We start from the raw sequence: 16636 nt of genomic DNA, 5'->3' as shown, positions 1-16636 counted from the left end.
CTATTTTAAAGGTAAGTAAATATAAAACAATTTAAACTGACTAATCACCAACTTATTCCATTATTATTATTGATTAATCAGTTAACGTTATTATTAAATTTTATATTTAAGTTTACACTTTTCAATTAAATTATTACCAACGTTTAGATTTGAGGATTATGGACTGTCTATGGACACATAATAAATACTATAATCTACTCTTTGTAAATACTTACACGACTACACATAATAAAGATCTGATTAATATTTAGTTAAAAGTGTTAGCTTTGACTTCTAAATTTTATTAATTTTCTGTTGTAAATATTGGAAAGTTATCTGTAGAAGTTCATAATATGTTTTTAGATTTATCTTTCGTATAATGCTTATAATTCATTAAATTAGGACCTAGGTACATTACATGTGTTTTCATGTTCCATAGATGGGTTTTTTATTATAAATACTTTATTATTGATTTACACTATTCTTTGATTATTAATTGTTATTATTTAGGTTTATCCTAAAACCAAATGTGGCACACAAAATCGTTTTTTCACCTCAGTTTACAACACACATTTTGATTGGCTTGAGTATAGCACTAAAAAAAATATAGTATTTTGCTTTGTTTACCAGCATTTTTTCAAATGGCCATGGAAATGCAGAAAGCACTTTTACTATTACTGAATTTTCTAATTGGAAAAAGGCAAGTAATTTTAACTATTAAATTCTTATTTGACCTATCTAATAGGGTAGGTACTTTTCTTAGTTTTTTGATATTTATTATTAAATTAAAAATATATTTTCATGGATAACAATTAAATACTATCTATAACCTGACGACAATTTACCTATTATTGATAACCAGTTTTTTTTTTAGATTTCTTCTAAATTAAAATGTCATGAATCTACTAAAACTCATTAATTAGTCTTACAAAAATGACAATAGTATAAAAGTAATAAAAAAAATAGATCATTATTAACTAAAATGAGTTCTTTTCATCAACAACAAATCACCAAATATCGGAATTATATGCTACAATTGATAGACATAGCTTTATACCTCAGAAAACAATGAATTGCCTTCAGAGGCCACAATGAATCAATTGACTCTAGGTTTTTATTTATAAATTATATGCAATATTATTTTATTTGTTTCAATTATTATTACAAACTGAATATGTTAAGGTAATTTTAAAAAATTATGTAAACTGTTCTCAAAACATGATCCTGATTTTGAAAATATTTATCTACAAAAAATTAATTTAAGCAGCTGGAAATTCTAAGAAGAGCTGATAAAAATGTGTGCTGGTGAAATTAAAGAAACGATTTTATACCAAATTGTTAATGTTGGTTTTTTTGTCATAATGTATGATGAAGCAAGGTAATATGAAATAACTTCTTGGAGGTTTTTTTTTTTACTTATATTGAATATAGTTTCATTATAGTAATAACATATGCATTTACACTGTCTTATTTAATATACTTTTAGTTTTAATATTTTTAAAATATTAAAATACATCACTTATTTTGTATTATATGTGTTAATTAGGTGTTATAAGGAAGAAGAACTATCAATTTGCGTAAGATATGTAGTTAATTTATAAGTGTATGAACGCTTTATAGGATTTGTTAACGTTTCAAGTGGTCAGGACGCAAATCATATTTTAGCGGCTATTACCAACTATTTTTGAAGCTCAAAATATTGATATAAGTACTCTTAAAATAGTAGTTCAGTCTTATGATGAAGCGAGTGTAATGTCTGGGAGATTTAATGGTGTGCAAGCAAAAATTAAAGAATTATATCCTAGTGCAATATACACCCATTGCATGGCACATCGTTTGTATCTAATTGTAGTAGACATGTGTAAAAACATAAAAGTTTGAGAATTTAAAAATGTATTTACAATATTATTTTTTTAAATGTTGATAAATTAATTATTTTATTATACACGTTTTTAGAGTGCTCGTAATATGTTAAAAGCTGTATTTGTTCACTTTTTACGTCCTAACCATTTAAAATTATCAGAAATCCAGTCAAAACTAGGATTAAAAAAGATAATATTTTAAGAATTTGCGACACAAGGTGGGTTTGTCGTTACAAGAACTGTGAAACTATACTGAACAATTATACAGCTAGAGTCAATTTTTCAAATAATGAAATAGAATAACAAGCAGATAAAGATGTCGCTCAAGTTATAGGTAAATAATAGTTAAAAAAATAATTTTTAGTGATGCCTATCTATATAAATGTTTTTTAAATATTGTTATAGGAATTTTGATTTCAATCCAAAAAAGTGAGTTTTTAGTTATCATTAAAAGTAGTGTTGAGTATTATAAATATTTTAAGTAATACTTTACAAAATAGAACTGCAAATCTTAGTACATCTAAAAATGTTATTATTGGTGTAATAACAACTTTTGAAAACTTAAGATCTGATGATGGATTTTTAAATTTGTGGAAAAAAGTAACGCATATAGCTGAAAAAAATTATGTATGTTTATAGATTCCATCAAATGGTTGGTTGATTTTTTTATATAATGTATATTAATATGTTTTTATAATAAAGTGTATAATGTAATACTACAATGTTTCTACATTTATTTGGTAAGCTTCTATGATTACGTTTTAACAACGATCACAAAAGTAGAAGTTTCAGCTTCAGAACATGAAGTATCAAATTCAGTTGAAACGTTTTGGAAAAATGTGGCATATATGCGCATCTTGGATACTGTAATTACTAATTTAAAGTACAGATTTTCAGATGAAAGTTTATCAATGGCAAATTTAATTGACTTATTTTGTAATTTGGATTATACAAATTCATTGTACTCCATTAATCATTATAAGGTATCAAACTAATGTAGATCATAATTTAATATTTTATGATATGAAACTAAAATAATATATTATTTGAACTAATTATTAAATTAGTTAATTATTTGTAAGAAGATTTATAACTATCATAATCATTTTTTTCGTTTTAGGATATTGTGGATATTTCAATTGACAGTTTAATGTCTGAAATGGTTGTTGCTTACAATTGTTTAAAAATTAAAAAATATGATTTTGATTTTAACGATTTGAAGATGTAATTGTAAAACATATCTACCAAAATTTGTATAAGTTGTTACAAATTGCTATAACCATTATAATAAGTTCAGCAATGTGCAAATGATCATTTTCCTTGAAGAGGCGTATTAAAAATTGGCAGAGAAATAGTATGGGAGAAGAAAGATTTAATTATTTATCTATTTTAAGTATAGAAAGATATATTAGTAATACGATTGATACTCAAGGCATTGTTGATAGGTTTTCAAAAATGAATAGACGTATTACACTAATATAAATTAGTAAATATGTATATTATTTCTATTATGTATATAATATATTAAGAACAAAAAAATAAAATATAACACGTCTGTATATCTAGTACCTATATTATTGTTTTGGGCTTTGGTCTCATCTCTTTTTAAAGAAATCCTTTATAAGCCATTACTAGATGATGAGGAGAGAAGGTAGAATATTGTTTGATTACAAATGAGACTTGTAAAAGTTTTAAGCTCCCACAGATTTTTAACCTTAGTTCCGCCTATGTTTATAAGTATTTGAAAAACACATCATGGAAGTTTATGTTTTAATTACTTTGTTCATAATTATTAAATCAAAATTATATAAACACTACATCACAGATAAACTTTTTGTCTATGGTGTGTAAAAATTAAGAGTTTCTAGTGTGTATATTGTTCTGTTAAAATGTGCTCGCGTAAAACTTGTTTTTGACCTCAAAATATGCGAGTGTAACATCCTCTTAATAAGGTATCTCAGAAAATTTTGTTTTCTCATTGTTGTGTTATATAACATAGCTTATCATACAGAGTTTTAAAATTGCACTGATTTGTTTTACTTGTGATTATATTTTTTCCATAATTGGTTATTAAATCAACATACGGAAAAAAAATTTTTATTTCGGAACAATAACCAAGTATCTCTTGTTATTTTATTTGTACTTATAAAATAATGTATTTAGGATAGGTAATCTAAAATGTAAATATATATATATATATGTATAGTTGGATCTTCGTTTGGAGAATTCAAATACATTTTTACAATATTTATACCTCCATCAGATATTAAATTATTTGGTTATTTGTTTTTCCCGAAAAATTTCAAAAAGTGGAGATACCTGGTTTTTGCACCAGACCCTTCAATTACTCTATATGTATAACGGCCCGAACACTTTTTATTATAGACTAAGAGACATTTAATTGACATGGATTTATGGATTTAATTGAACTAACTTATCGCAAATTCCCAGGTTCCCACATAAATTACAAAATTGTCTGAAATGTTAGAAGATATATTTTCAGAACTTGTTTAAATTCTCAACTAATAAACTCAACAGTCACGAATAATGGTTCAAATTTTGTCAAGAATTTTAAAGAATTTGGAAGTGAAAATGAAATAAATGTTGGTAATTTTACAAATATAAAGGAATCAAATATTAAATATAAAAAAAAATATATTTATTGCATATATTTTTTGTCTAGAACAGCAGTCTTTAACCTGTGGTTCATGATACTTATTTCGGGGGTCCGCGACAGCCCTAACATATAAATTACGCCAATACGTGACACGAGAGCATCATTATAATATTGTTGGATTATTATTATTATTAATTTCTTTTTCATATATTTTTTATTATACAATCTTCATATGATATTCAAAAACTTATATCTTACTCGTAAGTATATCATCAACAGTCACATTAAGTTAATAAAAATTAAATTTTAAGAGTATTAGAAAAAATAATTAAAATTAAATTTACTGAAAAATTAACTGTAATAAAAAAATGTATAATATGTATATTTTTATATGTCTACTGATATAATTTATTATATAAAATATTTTTTATAATTTTGATTTTAATAACATGAAATGTTTTTTAAAAAAAATGAATTCTAAAAAAAAAAATTGTAAGAGGGTCCGCAATTTCTAAAAATCTTTTATCAGGGGCCCGTGTTCTACAAAAGGTTAAGAATCGCTGGTCTAGAATATTAATGATTGCGATTATGAAAAATAAACTTTTATTAATTAAATTTTTGAATATTGACGAAAATGCAATTGTTTTATTAAAATATTTGTGATGTGCAAGTCATACACTTGTTATCTGTCTTCTTATATTCTTATTATACATTTTTATGTAACCCAAATACGTAATTTGTACCTTGTATTCAATTTTTAAAGTAAATCGTAATTAGTATTTAGATACAATATTTTAGAATAAGTTCTACAATTTACTATAAACAAGTAACATATATCCGATTACAATTTATTGAGTAAGTTGATTATACTTGAGAATAGCTCATTATATCATAATGCATTTTCAATATATTCATTACTTAAATTATATTCCTAAATAACTGTATCCAAACAATTAGACAATTTTTAGTAAGACTGAATATTAATATTGGCGTATTCTTAAGGTTAACCTTATTTCTAGCATTTATAAATTAAAAAAAACTTTTTAAAATTAGTATATTTCTTTGAACAAAAATTTTAAATTTTAATATTACAACTAATGAGTATTTTGTACTAGGAAAAATAGATTAATTTGAATATATTAAAAAAATATATAAAATTATATCATAAGGTTAACTGAAATATGTAACAATTTCCAATTAAATTTTATGATGAACAGATACAAACTAGTTACATTATTTTTGTCAACTTTATCATTAAAATCAAGAATTACTTGTTCCAGTTCAATGCTTAAAATATTAAATAATATGGAACAAAGAAAGGATTACAAAATATACAATTTAAAAGGTATCTTAAATTAATACATTACAATTAAATTTATCAAAAATGTATGTAGTTAAGTAACAATTATAAGTTAAAACCAAATTTTGCTAGTTAAGTATTTAAATTAATTTGAAAATGTTTTATTAATATCTGTTATTGGGAGAATGAACTCTCAATAATAGACTATGTAGAATCAAAAATATTTACGAGTTCACATAATTACAAAGAATAAGCCATAAAAAAAGGTACAAGAATGTCTACATAAATCTCCTAATGTAGATACAGTAAAAATTTTAAATATTAACTGATCAATTTTATATTTTCAAGTATAAAAATTCACGGACAAACAAAAAAGTGTAAGGCATTCTACAGTAGTAATTTTAATTAAATATATTTACAAAATAACTCACACTCATTATTTTTAATATTAATTATTTTTATACCTATATTGGTAGTTGAATATTCAAGTCAATGTCAAAATCATGTACAGCATACAAATCATCAGCTTTTAATGTACTACTTTTTGAACTTCCATCAGTATCCTAGAAACAGTAAGCACAATTAATATTAAATGTTGTTATAAAAAATATTATTTAAGAGTAAAATATATTTATACTGACTTTTGCATCATTAGAATCCATATCATTTTTAGACTCATCCATATCTGGGACTGTTGAACCGTCAGTACCAGAATTTGGTTTTGCTCTAAATTTCATGCAAGGTTTGGTACTTCTGCGAGTGAATGGATCATCTATTTTCTTGCCTTTATTAGCCTTTAGTTCTTCCTAAGATTATAACGAATTCATGACTTTATTATCTAATGTTAATTACATATATAATTTGAATTTTGCTAAAATGTACCAAAATTGCTTTTTCTGCTTCTTCAACATTTCGTTTTCGATTTCTATCATTTATGTAACTTATACTAGATATAGTACTTGTTCTCATTTTATCTAAGTGATTAGCTCGCTCTTCTAACTCTGATAATTGTTGTTCAATTTTCAAAACTTCATCTACTTTGCCTCTAGAAAGATTAATACATAAAACAATATTAAAATTTGATATTCTCATTCTTATTAGTATAGTAATATTTCCGCCAGTCATGCACGAGACTGGAGTTCCGATTTTCCATCGGTCCCATATTGTGACATGGAGAATCATAGGTGTAACATTTAGTGAAAAAGTAAACAATTATACAAGTTTTGAGTCTGTGTTCTTATGAGATGAATGTTGACATGAAATCACTGGGCTACCATGTCTTATACTTTTATTATACACCCATGTAAATGATAATTATCCACACTGTTATTAAAGATTCACTAAGATTTGAATTCTTACTAAAAATATACAGTTTAATCTAAAATGAGCAAAACCATTAATAATATATTTTTTTCACTATAGAAGCTAGTCGATTGAAATATTTACTAATTTAGAATATAAATATAATTTTAGTATTGAAATTAATTGTAAAGATATTTTACAACGAGATACTTGAATCAAGTCAAACAATAAAATGCCATGATTTCAGAAAGGTTTTTATTAGCATAAAAATAAATTTTACTCTAAAATCTAATTTACATTTCAAGATATATTGAAAACTAACATCCTTTGTTTTAAATATAATCAAATTTTTAGATGATATTTTAAATCAAAAAGTTAAATAATTTTATGTTAAAATTCAATACAAATTAAACGAAAAAATAATTAAAATTTGTAGTTAAAATATAACCAAATATTAAACATAAAATTTTTATTTTTAATACTCACAATGCCTGTGCATCATCTCTGTCTTTCATTAATGAGGTTTTTTTCATTGCATAATTATGAGGATTTGTTTTGAAACGCTCTTTCTCACGAACTATCTAAAAACATTATTATTACCTAATTATTTTATGTTCAAAAAGGCTTGCGGTATTTTATATACTTTTTCAACATCTTCTTCTTTAAATTGATAAGCCAATGCAGCTTTAATATCTTTTATCTTAGTTTCAAGTTCTTCTAATGTAGGTAGTGTAATATGATTCATATAACAAAGTTCTTTCCATTTAATGAATTCACTCTCAGTAAATTCTTGGTTACTAATAAATTCTAAACGAAATACTTTTTCATTGGTCCCATGTCTATGGTAAAATAATATAATTTATAATTGATTATTTCATAAATTCAAATAATAAATAATTTTACCTAAGTCTTAATCCTTTGTTAGTACGAGTACTTCCTAATTGATATACTTTAGCGGTTTCACAAACATCACAGATTTCAGCAACCTTTTAAAAATTAAGTTATAAAATATGTTTTACATGCATTAAAATTAATATATAATATCATACTCTATAAACAGGTATTCCATTATAATTGCCAATTCCAATACGAACAAAACATCCAATGACAGTTTTTTTGAATGTAGGTAAATGCACAAATCTAAAATCACACAATATAAAATATTATTAATAAAATAATAAAAATGTTTGAGTTAAATCATACTTTTCCATCTTAAATCTTGATAATCTTATTTTATTTAACTCATCTCGTTTCGTAATGTAATGTATCTTTTTTTCACTAAAAATCAAATAAATATATAAAAATTAATATTGTAATTTTAAGGTAATAGTAATTTGTTTTAATTTATTACTTAGTATCTGAATCAGAGTCTTGGAAATTACGATCTTTTTTTATAGATTCACTTGAACCAGAATCACTTGAAGAATTACTATCATCAGAATAAATATCAGAAGCTTTCAATTTGGTTCGATTTTGATCAGTTTGTTTATCACTTGTCTCCTCATCATCTTCCTCTCCTCTTTGTTCCTTGTCTTTTTTTTGTTGTTTTTCTTTTTCTTCTTCTAAAAATATAATAATATAAACTAATTAAGTATAAACCATAATATTAAGTACTTTATACATAGGTATGTATTGTTTTAATTTTGTTATTAACAAATAAATTTGTTGAATAAAGCAAACAAAACTAATATTGACAATCGTTGATAAAAAAAATGCTTAAGTAATTGTATACATTAGTATATGAAAATAACAGTATATATTATGATAATACACACTTTTGTTTTGTAAGTGATCTATTGTACTTTGGTAAATTTTAACTTTTTTTTTAAAAAAAAAGTTATTTGATTTGTTAGTATTTAAATATTGGTACAAATAAATTATTTGAATCAATATTTATTGTATTGAATAATAATTCCAACTTTTAATACAATATGAAATGTACTAAATATACATATTATATACAGAAGAGATTAAGATTTGGTTTTTAATAATATAATACGATCAGATCATTCTCTGATAATAAAATAATAATGTACCTATATAAAATTAATAATAAATAAATCATTGTATTATAAAAATAGTTTTGCATAACGGTTAACATGACACATTAATAAATATATTACAGAATATAAAAAACAATATTTTATCAAAAAAAATTGAAGCAATTAAAGTTAATGGACGGGGAATTAGAAAAATGATTAATGATTTAACAGAGAAAATAATTAATTCTGCTGGGCTTTCAATTAATGAAATTATAGAAGATAAATATCCGAATTTAACACCTACTACTTACTACTTCAACAAACAACTTAAATATAATAAACTCATATTTCACAACAACAGGCAATAAATTAGTAGAACACGATTTTCTCAACAACATAAATAATATACAACCTAAATTAGGATACTATTAACCAATCTAACACAGGTTACAATTTCAAACTAAAACCATTGGTAGTTATGAAGTAATAAATATATTAAAATTTCAACATAAACTCGGTTTCTGGTGCTGATTGTATAGCACTATTTTTTAAACAAATAGGAGACAATATGATATGACCTATTGTACACATAATAAACTGTAGTATAAGAAATGATACAGTACCTGATTTTGAATTGAAAGTAGCAATACAGATTCATAAAAAAGGTGATAAACAAATTTCACTAATTAGGTATAAACTATAGACTATAATCTATAGACTGATTATAAACAATAGGAATTTAATTAAAATTCTTGAAAAAACAATAAAAATACAACTACTGGAATACTTAAAGAGAGATAAAATAATATTTGATGGACAATAAAAAAAAAATAAGAAAAAATTAAAAAATTAAACATAGAAAAAATTTTGGAACAGAATCTTCTCTGTACACTTTAATTTACATAAATAACTTTATACATAAGAAAAAAGGTAGTAAAAAAAAAAAATTCTTATTTCTTTCTCGAACTTGGAAAAAGCATTTGACTCAATCAGTAGACATTTATTACTTAACAAGTTAAAAAACTTAGGATTTTACCATATATTAAAATGGTTTACTAGTTATTTGAGTAACAGAGAATAACTAACCATTATTGGATCTCATTACAGTAATTATTGTTATGTCAAATATTATGATGTCACTAAAGGTACATCATTAGGACCTTTAGCGTTTTTAATACATATATATATATATTAATCAATACCTACCTCATTTATTAAAAAGAAAATTATTCAAATTCGCTAATTCTATAGCACTAGTCAATTTTGAAGATAATTGAAACAAACTGTCAAAATTGACTTACTATTAATCTATGACTGAATGGAAAAAAAATCATTTAACATAAAGAAATAAATCGGTTTGTATGCCAATAGTATCAATTTGTTAACAGCTTTCTGTTAGAGATAACTTAATAATATATATATGTAAAATTGGTATATTGGACTGTATAAATGCAATAATTTAATAAATATTAACATATTCAATACAAAAAGCTTAGCATTCTTAAAGTAATTTTAATATGAAATTCCAATACAATCTATATCTTATAGTTGTATTTAAATAATTTTTAAGCAAATGTAAATACCTAATTAAATCAATTATTGTTATTTTATTATTTTTACTTTATTACATACAAACTGTATTATTCATGTATTAATGTACTGTACTTAAGCCCACGCAGCGTTTATATAAATAAATAAATAAAATGCCAATAATTATTGAAAGAAATTGAAGAATAATTTATCTTAAACATCAAAAAATATTTTTACATAAAAGATACTTATTCAGATTATATGAAGAATAAAAATTCGTAATTTTACTGATTAAAGCTAATTATACACTGAGCTATTTGAACGCACTTCGCTTACACAATAGCAGGCCATACACGGAAGGTTTAACTGTCGGATTTGTCCCTTCACAGACCAAATCGCTTATATTGTTATGTACGTATATGGGATAAAAATATCACAGACCGGGAATCGAACGTTATCGCTCAAGATATTTTTGGAAGATTAAAATTATTATTTGACTTGTACGTGTATGGACAGTCACAGTATACAGTTTAAGTTGTAAACACTAATCAACATGCTCCTAATGGTGTCATTAATTTTTTTTTAAATTAAAATTTGTACTTGTTTTATTTTTATTTTATAACTCTGATATGTCTTATTCTAAATGGAGTAAGGAGTTGCTCATAGATTTTATTAGTTGCTATAAACAATATAATTGTTTATGGCAGCTGAAAAGTTAAACGATTGCCATAGCACATATAATAATTATAATTATATTGCAATTATTGCAATCTTCTTTTTTTTGTTTTAATACATTTTATGTGGATAAGTTAGGTATAACGTCAAATTATATATTATATAAATAATTATATCGGGAACACACTACTAAGCAAACTACATACTAGGTACCATAGGCGGTACTACGAGAGGCGCCTACGAGTAGGCGACTGCCCCCCTGCAAGTTCTTACTCTTCCTATACATTTCAAATATTAGTTGGTAACCCCTCATATTACATGCTTATTTAGAGTCTGCATGGTCGTAAGTAATAATATTATTATCTACAACCATGGGAACCATTCATGTAAATATGCTGATAAGATTTTTTGCGTCAACATTTTCAATATTATTATAATTTATTTCTATCGTTGACAAATCATGAACAAATATTATTACTTTATTATTATCTGTATCACAAACGTTTTGTATGGTTTTATACTTTGATTTGAATTGTGTATTTAATTTAGTATTCTTGAATTTTTTAGATAATACTAATTATAATTAAAAATTATAAACATAAACCAAAGTAAAAAAATAAAAACTTTATATGACTTTTTCATACAAGGACCATCATAGGCGGCTCTACGGCTCTACGGGGTGTGCCAGGTGTGCCTTGGCACACCCTAATGTAAATAATGCGAATAAAAAATTGAATAATTACAATTGAGAATATATGTGCACATACACATTAATTAAATTTTAGTTTTTTGTAAGTAATATTACAAGTGTTCAGAATAAGTCTGAAATAATAATTACGTGTATATTTTATCAATCGTTATTTTACGTCATTAACGAAGCCTTTATTTTTAGAATTTAAATCATAACACGGTCTACACATCCTTTACATTTTGAAAAAATGACAGGGCACACTCAAATGTATCACTCTGGGTCCGCCTATGAGAACCATCATAGGTAAATTGTGGTAAGTTATTATTTTAAAATTTTATAAGATAAAATAATATAAATGTAGGTATTTGTAAGTGTATTATTCATTTTACAAAATAATCTTATTTGAAATAAGTTAAAATAGTTATCAATAAAATACTTTTTTTATAGTATTGCTAGTCTAAAGATTTAGACGAAATAGTGTTAATATTTTACTTAAAGTATTTCCTGCCCCCCTGCCAGGAAGGTCTAGTACCGCCTATGTTAGGTACTGATCCATAGGAATGGCAAAAAATATTTCTAACATGACAAAAGATCTATCAACACATCATAACCGCAGGAAAATTAACAGTTTTGAACATATACCTACATATCTAGTACATATCACGTTACATTCCAAGGGGGCGGGCTAATTCGGCAGATTTGTAATGACAGTGAATGGGTATCAAAAGTTTTGTACCGCGACGGACTAGAACTGACGATCTGATCGACAGCTTTGGAATGTCATTTCAAAACTGACGGGAAAACTTTCTGTGTATGGCCTGCTATTAGGCGCGTTTTTCAAAGATAACCGCACCAATACTTTGTATTTTGTTATATACTAGTCTTGTTGTTACTGTATATCGTACATGACCACATTACTTCACGTACTTTTATTTCGTTTAATATTTCTAAATATGGTAAGATTAAACGATATAGAAGTTGCATGTGTTATTTTTGCACTAAACGAAGAACATGAACAAAAACAAAAAAGAATAAAGAGACGACATTGGGTACATCTGATTAATCTAAAAAGACCAAAAAATGGTCAGTTTCAGATGACGTTTATGACTCAACGTAGTCACCCAGAAGAGTTTTTTTAAATATTATCGTATTATTCTTCCGTGTCAAACATCTTTATAAAATATAAATTATTACTATTTGTATGGATATTATACAAGATTGAAGGTACAAAGTATGAGTGAGCGAAAAATAAACGCGGCGTCCAAAAGCCAGTGATCAAAAAATGAGAATGCATTGTAAATACATTGGGAAATTATTGTTTAATTATAGTTAAATAACATTCAAAATTAAATATGCCGGTTTCGGTGCATTCGAACGCGACCGAACATACGTCTCATTTACGTGTGAATAAACCCATTGAAAAGTACATGTTTAATTCGAGAAATTAATCGTGACGTTCGAATCACATAGTGTGCATTCCTCTTTAATTGTTTTTAATTTTTAAAAATAGCAACAAATACATTTACATCACATTTTAAAGTAGATTATTTTCTGAAAAAATGAAATATTCTAATATAATTTAATCAGTTAGTGAATTAGTAATAAGTTAGTTATTATTTATTAGGTTTTTTATGTTTTTTATGGTCAACAAACTTAAATAAAATAATATTAAATACTTAAAAATATTTACTTGAAAATACCGAATATTAAACATTTCAGTACTAAATTATTAAACACATAAACTTTTCCATAAATAACATTATAATTAATTTTATATGTACCTCTTTCTTTTTTTTCTTCTCGTCTAGCTTTTAGCAGGCTCATGGCAGCTTTTTTATCACCTTTGCCTTTATTTTCTTCAACATTCTTTTTTCTTTCTTTCACTCGATCTTTTAGATCTAAAGGCACAGAACTAGTGTTAGATGATTCTGATTTGTAAGAAGCCATACTTCTTTCTAAAGATTTTTGTTCTTTCATTTCTTTCTTTTTTGCTCGTTTAAGCTTTTTCTCAATTTCAAATCTATAATTTGGATAGTTAAATAGCAATTATTATACTTATTTAATTTTGAATTACCTTGTTTTCATTGTTTCTCTGGCTTCAATACGTTTAAATATTTCCGTTTCACGTTCTTTTTCAGTCATTAGAGCAAGACGTTCTTTGTCTTCATCATCACCCATTAACTCGTCATCATAACCATCATTAAATTCTTCTTCAGACTCTGAAGATTCACTAACTATTAAAAAAAATAAAATAATTAATGATATTTCTGTAAAATAAAAACCATTAAATCTTAAATAAATTGTTAGGTAGAGTATAAGTTCTTCATATATTAAATTACTAATTATAAGAATAAAATTAATAGAAGATGGTAGATAATTTATCTATAAATCATGTTTTTTTCATCAATGTATTCAAGCCCTCCCATACAATTGATCTGGTTGGTCTAATAGAGGGTTTAACCAAATCAGGTGTTGTATACAGATGACATGACTTTGTCAGATGAATTTTAATTCCACTAGTGCAGTGTTCTGCGACTGCATGAAGATTGGTTTTCGTTTAACTACAATTTCGTAACCACAAAGACAAATTACAATAAACAACGTCAAAAAGTCAACCAATAAGTAAAATACGTCCGACAGTGTTATACATTATGTGATTAAGTTGAGTTTATGGAACGACTACCTAATAACACCTGACAGGATCATGGTCAGATGACACGTCTACACATGACCTGATCAAATTATCCTGTCAGCCCGACCAGATCATATTGAGTGTGGGGTGGCTTTAGATATGGATAACATCAAAATAGTGACAAACTTTTAGTATTATTAAATTCTATTTTGCATTTTTTCTAATGTTGTATAATTATTTAAAATTATTTTTTCCCTTAAAGTTTACCTTGAAAATTAAAGAACTTATATTACATTTATAACTTAAGATATAAAATTTGAGATATTTTATTATTTAAAATTTTTTTTTTAATAAATAAAATAAATAAATTATAAAACCATACATTTTTTTCATCAAATTTAAATCAGAGATGTAAACCCAAAAATGTACAACAGTAAAACTTACTTCTATCTCAAACTATTTTTATATTTAAATTTTCTTATGTTAGATATATTTTTAATAAATTAATTTCATGGTTTAAATCAGTGATTTCCAACTTCACACTATGCACAGACTACATTTATACATTTTTCAACGTCACAAACCACTACTAATTTATTATTATCCCTCCCCCACTCTTATATTACTTATATTTTTCTACTTTTATAGTTCATAATTAATATGTAAAATATAAAATCAGATCATTATTTATCATAATATTTGTACAATTATATGTGTATATGTGTAAAATATTAATTATCAGTTGCATAAGTATATCTAGCTGTCAGACACTAACATTATGATGGAAAAATTACATACACTAGCTGTAAATAATATGAATTACTATTTCCCTCATTTTTTCAAAATTTTAATATTAAAAAATTGATAGTATTGAAAAATATTTTTTGGCATCGTTAACTACTTGAGACAAGTCCACGGACTACCAGTTGGAATCCACTGGTTTAAATGATATTTTAACAAACAATTTGATGATTCATATTTTTAATTATTTCCATTTTGAATACTTTAACAATATTTTTTATTAGAATAATATTCTGTATCAGGCATGGATCTAGAAATGAAAAAAAGGAGGGCTAGAAAAGTGAGTTACAACCATAATTTGTTGTGTATGACAATTTGTACAAAGTTTTTTTTATGTCTAATTTTTTAAATATTTTAAGTAACTACGTCCAATGGTTCTACCTAATGTTGAAGGGAGAGAGCTTTAGCTCCCATAGTCTCTCCCTTTTTAACCTTGCTCTCTACTAAATATTAGTAAAAGATTGAACAATAATAGTTTTAAGAATATCAATTTTTTGAGACGAAACATTTAAATACTACTTAGGCCAATATGGTCAAGAACATTACGATATAATTTAGTATAAATAATAATTAGGAATTAATAAAATGTATTTATACAATAATACCATAATAACAGTATACTTTATTATTTTGTAAGTAAAATTAAGTAAAATATTAAACAGTATAATAGTACACTTACTCTGTTCTTGAACTCTGGATCTAGAATCGGAATCATCACTACTCTCTATTGATTCGTCGGATACATCATATTTTTTGGTTAATCGTTTTTTAACAGTTTGTTTCTTTTGAGGTTTTTCGTCGACTATTTCTCCTTCAGACAGCGATGACGAATCTGAATCGTAGATCGGTTTTTTCGACTTCCTTTTAGTTTTTTTCTTATGGTTACGGTTAGTCGGCGAAGACGGTTTCGATCGTTTCTTTTTCTTGGACATACTAACATCCTAAAAACGCGAGTAGAATATAAACATGCAAACGCGTTACCTACAAGCCCGGCGCAAGTGCACAACGATACTTACATCGTCGCTAAAGTCCGACGATTCGTCAGAACTAATAGCCTTCTTGTGTTTGCCCATCGTTTTCACTTTCTACGGACACCGGCAGAAATGTTACGCCGAAAATCTGTCAACAACAATTAAACAATAGCTCGTACAACAAAAATAATAAAACAACACAATCCGCCTGCGATGATAAAATAATGATAATAGAGCCCGCATCGCGACGCCACTGTCCGTTATGCAGCGGCCGCCAGACTAACCACTTGCGCT

The 16636-nt window shown here is 25.5% G+C and overlaps 2 protein-coding genes across 3 annotated transcripts; one reads left to right on the top strand and one right to left on the bottom strand.

Moving 5' to 3' along the window:
* Positions 1-861: 861 nt before the first annotated feature.
* Positions 862-3300, top strand: LOC112692975. 2 transcript variants are annotated; one of them, XR_003149444.1, is made up of 7 exons: positions 862-1357; positions 1526-1872; positions 1936-2175; positions 2247-2270; positions 2342-2493; positions 2587-2824; positions 2962-3300. XR_003149444.1 is itself a non-coding variant. In XM_025567819.1 (6 exons), exons 4-6 carry the CDS (start codon positions 2471-2473, stop codon positions 3067-3069), a joined length of 369 nt encoding a protein of 122 aa, XP_025423604.1. In that variant the 5' UTR covers positions 1392-1872; positions 1936-2175; positions 2247-2270; positions 2342-2470; the 3' UTR covers positions 3070-3300. The 2 variants fall into 2 exon arrangements, 1 of the variants encoding a protein (XP_025423604.1); XM_025567819.1 differs by lacking the exon at positions 862-1357 and having other exon boundaries at positions 1392-1872.
* Positions 3301-6222: 2922 nt separating this feature from the next.
* Positions 6223-16603, bottom strand: LOC112692976 (RNA polymerase-associated protein Rtf1; the record flags this gene model as incomplete). Its single annotated transcript, XM_025567820.1, is given in 13 exon segments — positions 6223-6321; positions 6400-6564; positions 6641-6803; positions 7547-7641; positions 7704-7899; positions 7964-8046; positions 8110-8200; positions 8264-8338; positions 8412-8622; positions 13720-13958; positions 14013-14172; positions 16051-16312; positions 16388-16603. Coding segments are annotated over 13 exon segments (1896 nt in total). The 5' UTR covers positions 16445-16603.
* Between the last annotated feature and the right edge of the window lie 33 nt (positions 16604-16636).

Source organism: Sipha flava, unplaced genomic scaffold, assembly GCF_003268045.1.
Source record: "Sipha flava isolate LNK unplaced genomic scaffold, YSA_version1 79_pilon_pilon, whole genome shotgun sequence".
In the NCBI taxonomy this organism is placed as follows: Eukaryota; Metazoa; Arthropoda; class Insecta; order Hemiptera; family Aphididae; genus Sipha; species Sipha flava.
This window is presented reverse-complemented; position numbering and strand designations above follow the sequence as displayed.

Bases quoted from the DNA above. Each gene is read 5' to 3' on its own strand.
- LOC112692975 (XM_025567819.1), top strand. From the start codon at position 2,471: ATGTTTATAGATTCCATCAAATG. The intron at 2,494-2,586 runs GTTGGTTGATTT...TTATTTGGTAAG, and splicing joins TTTATAGATTCCATCAAATG to CTTCTATGATTACGTTTTAA. The intron at 2,825-2,961 runs GTATCAAACTAA...TTTTCGTTTTAG, and splicing joins ACTCCATTAATCATTATAAG to GATATTGTGGATATTTCAAT.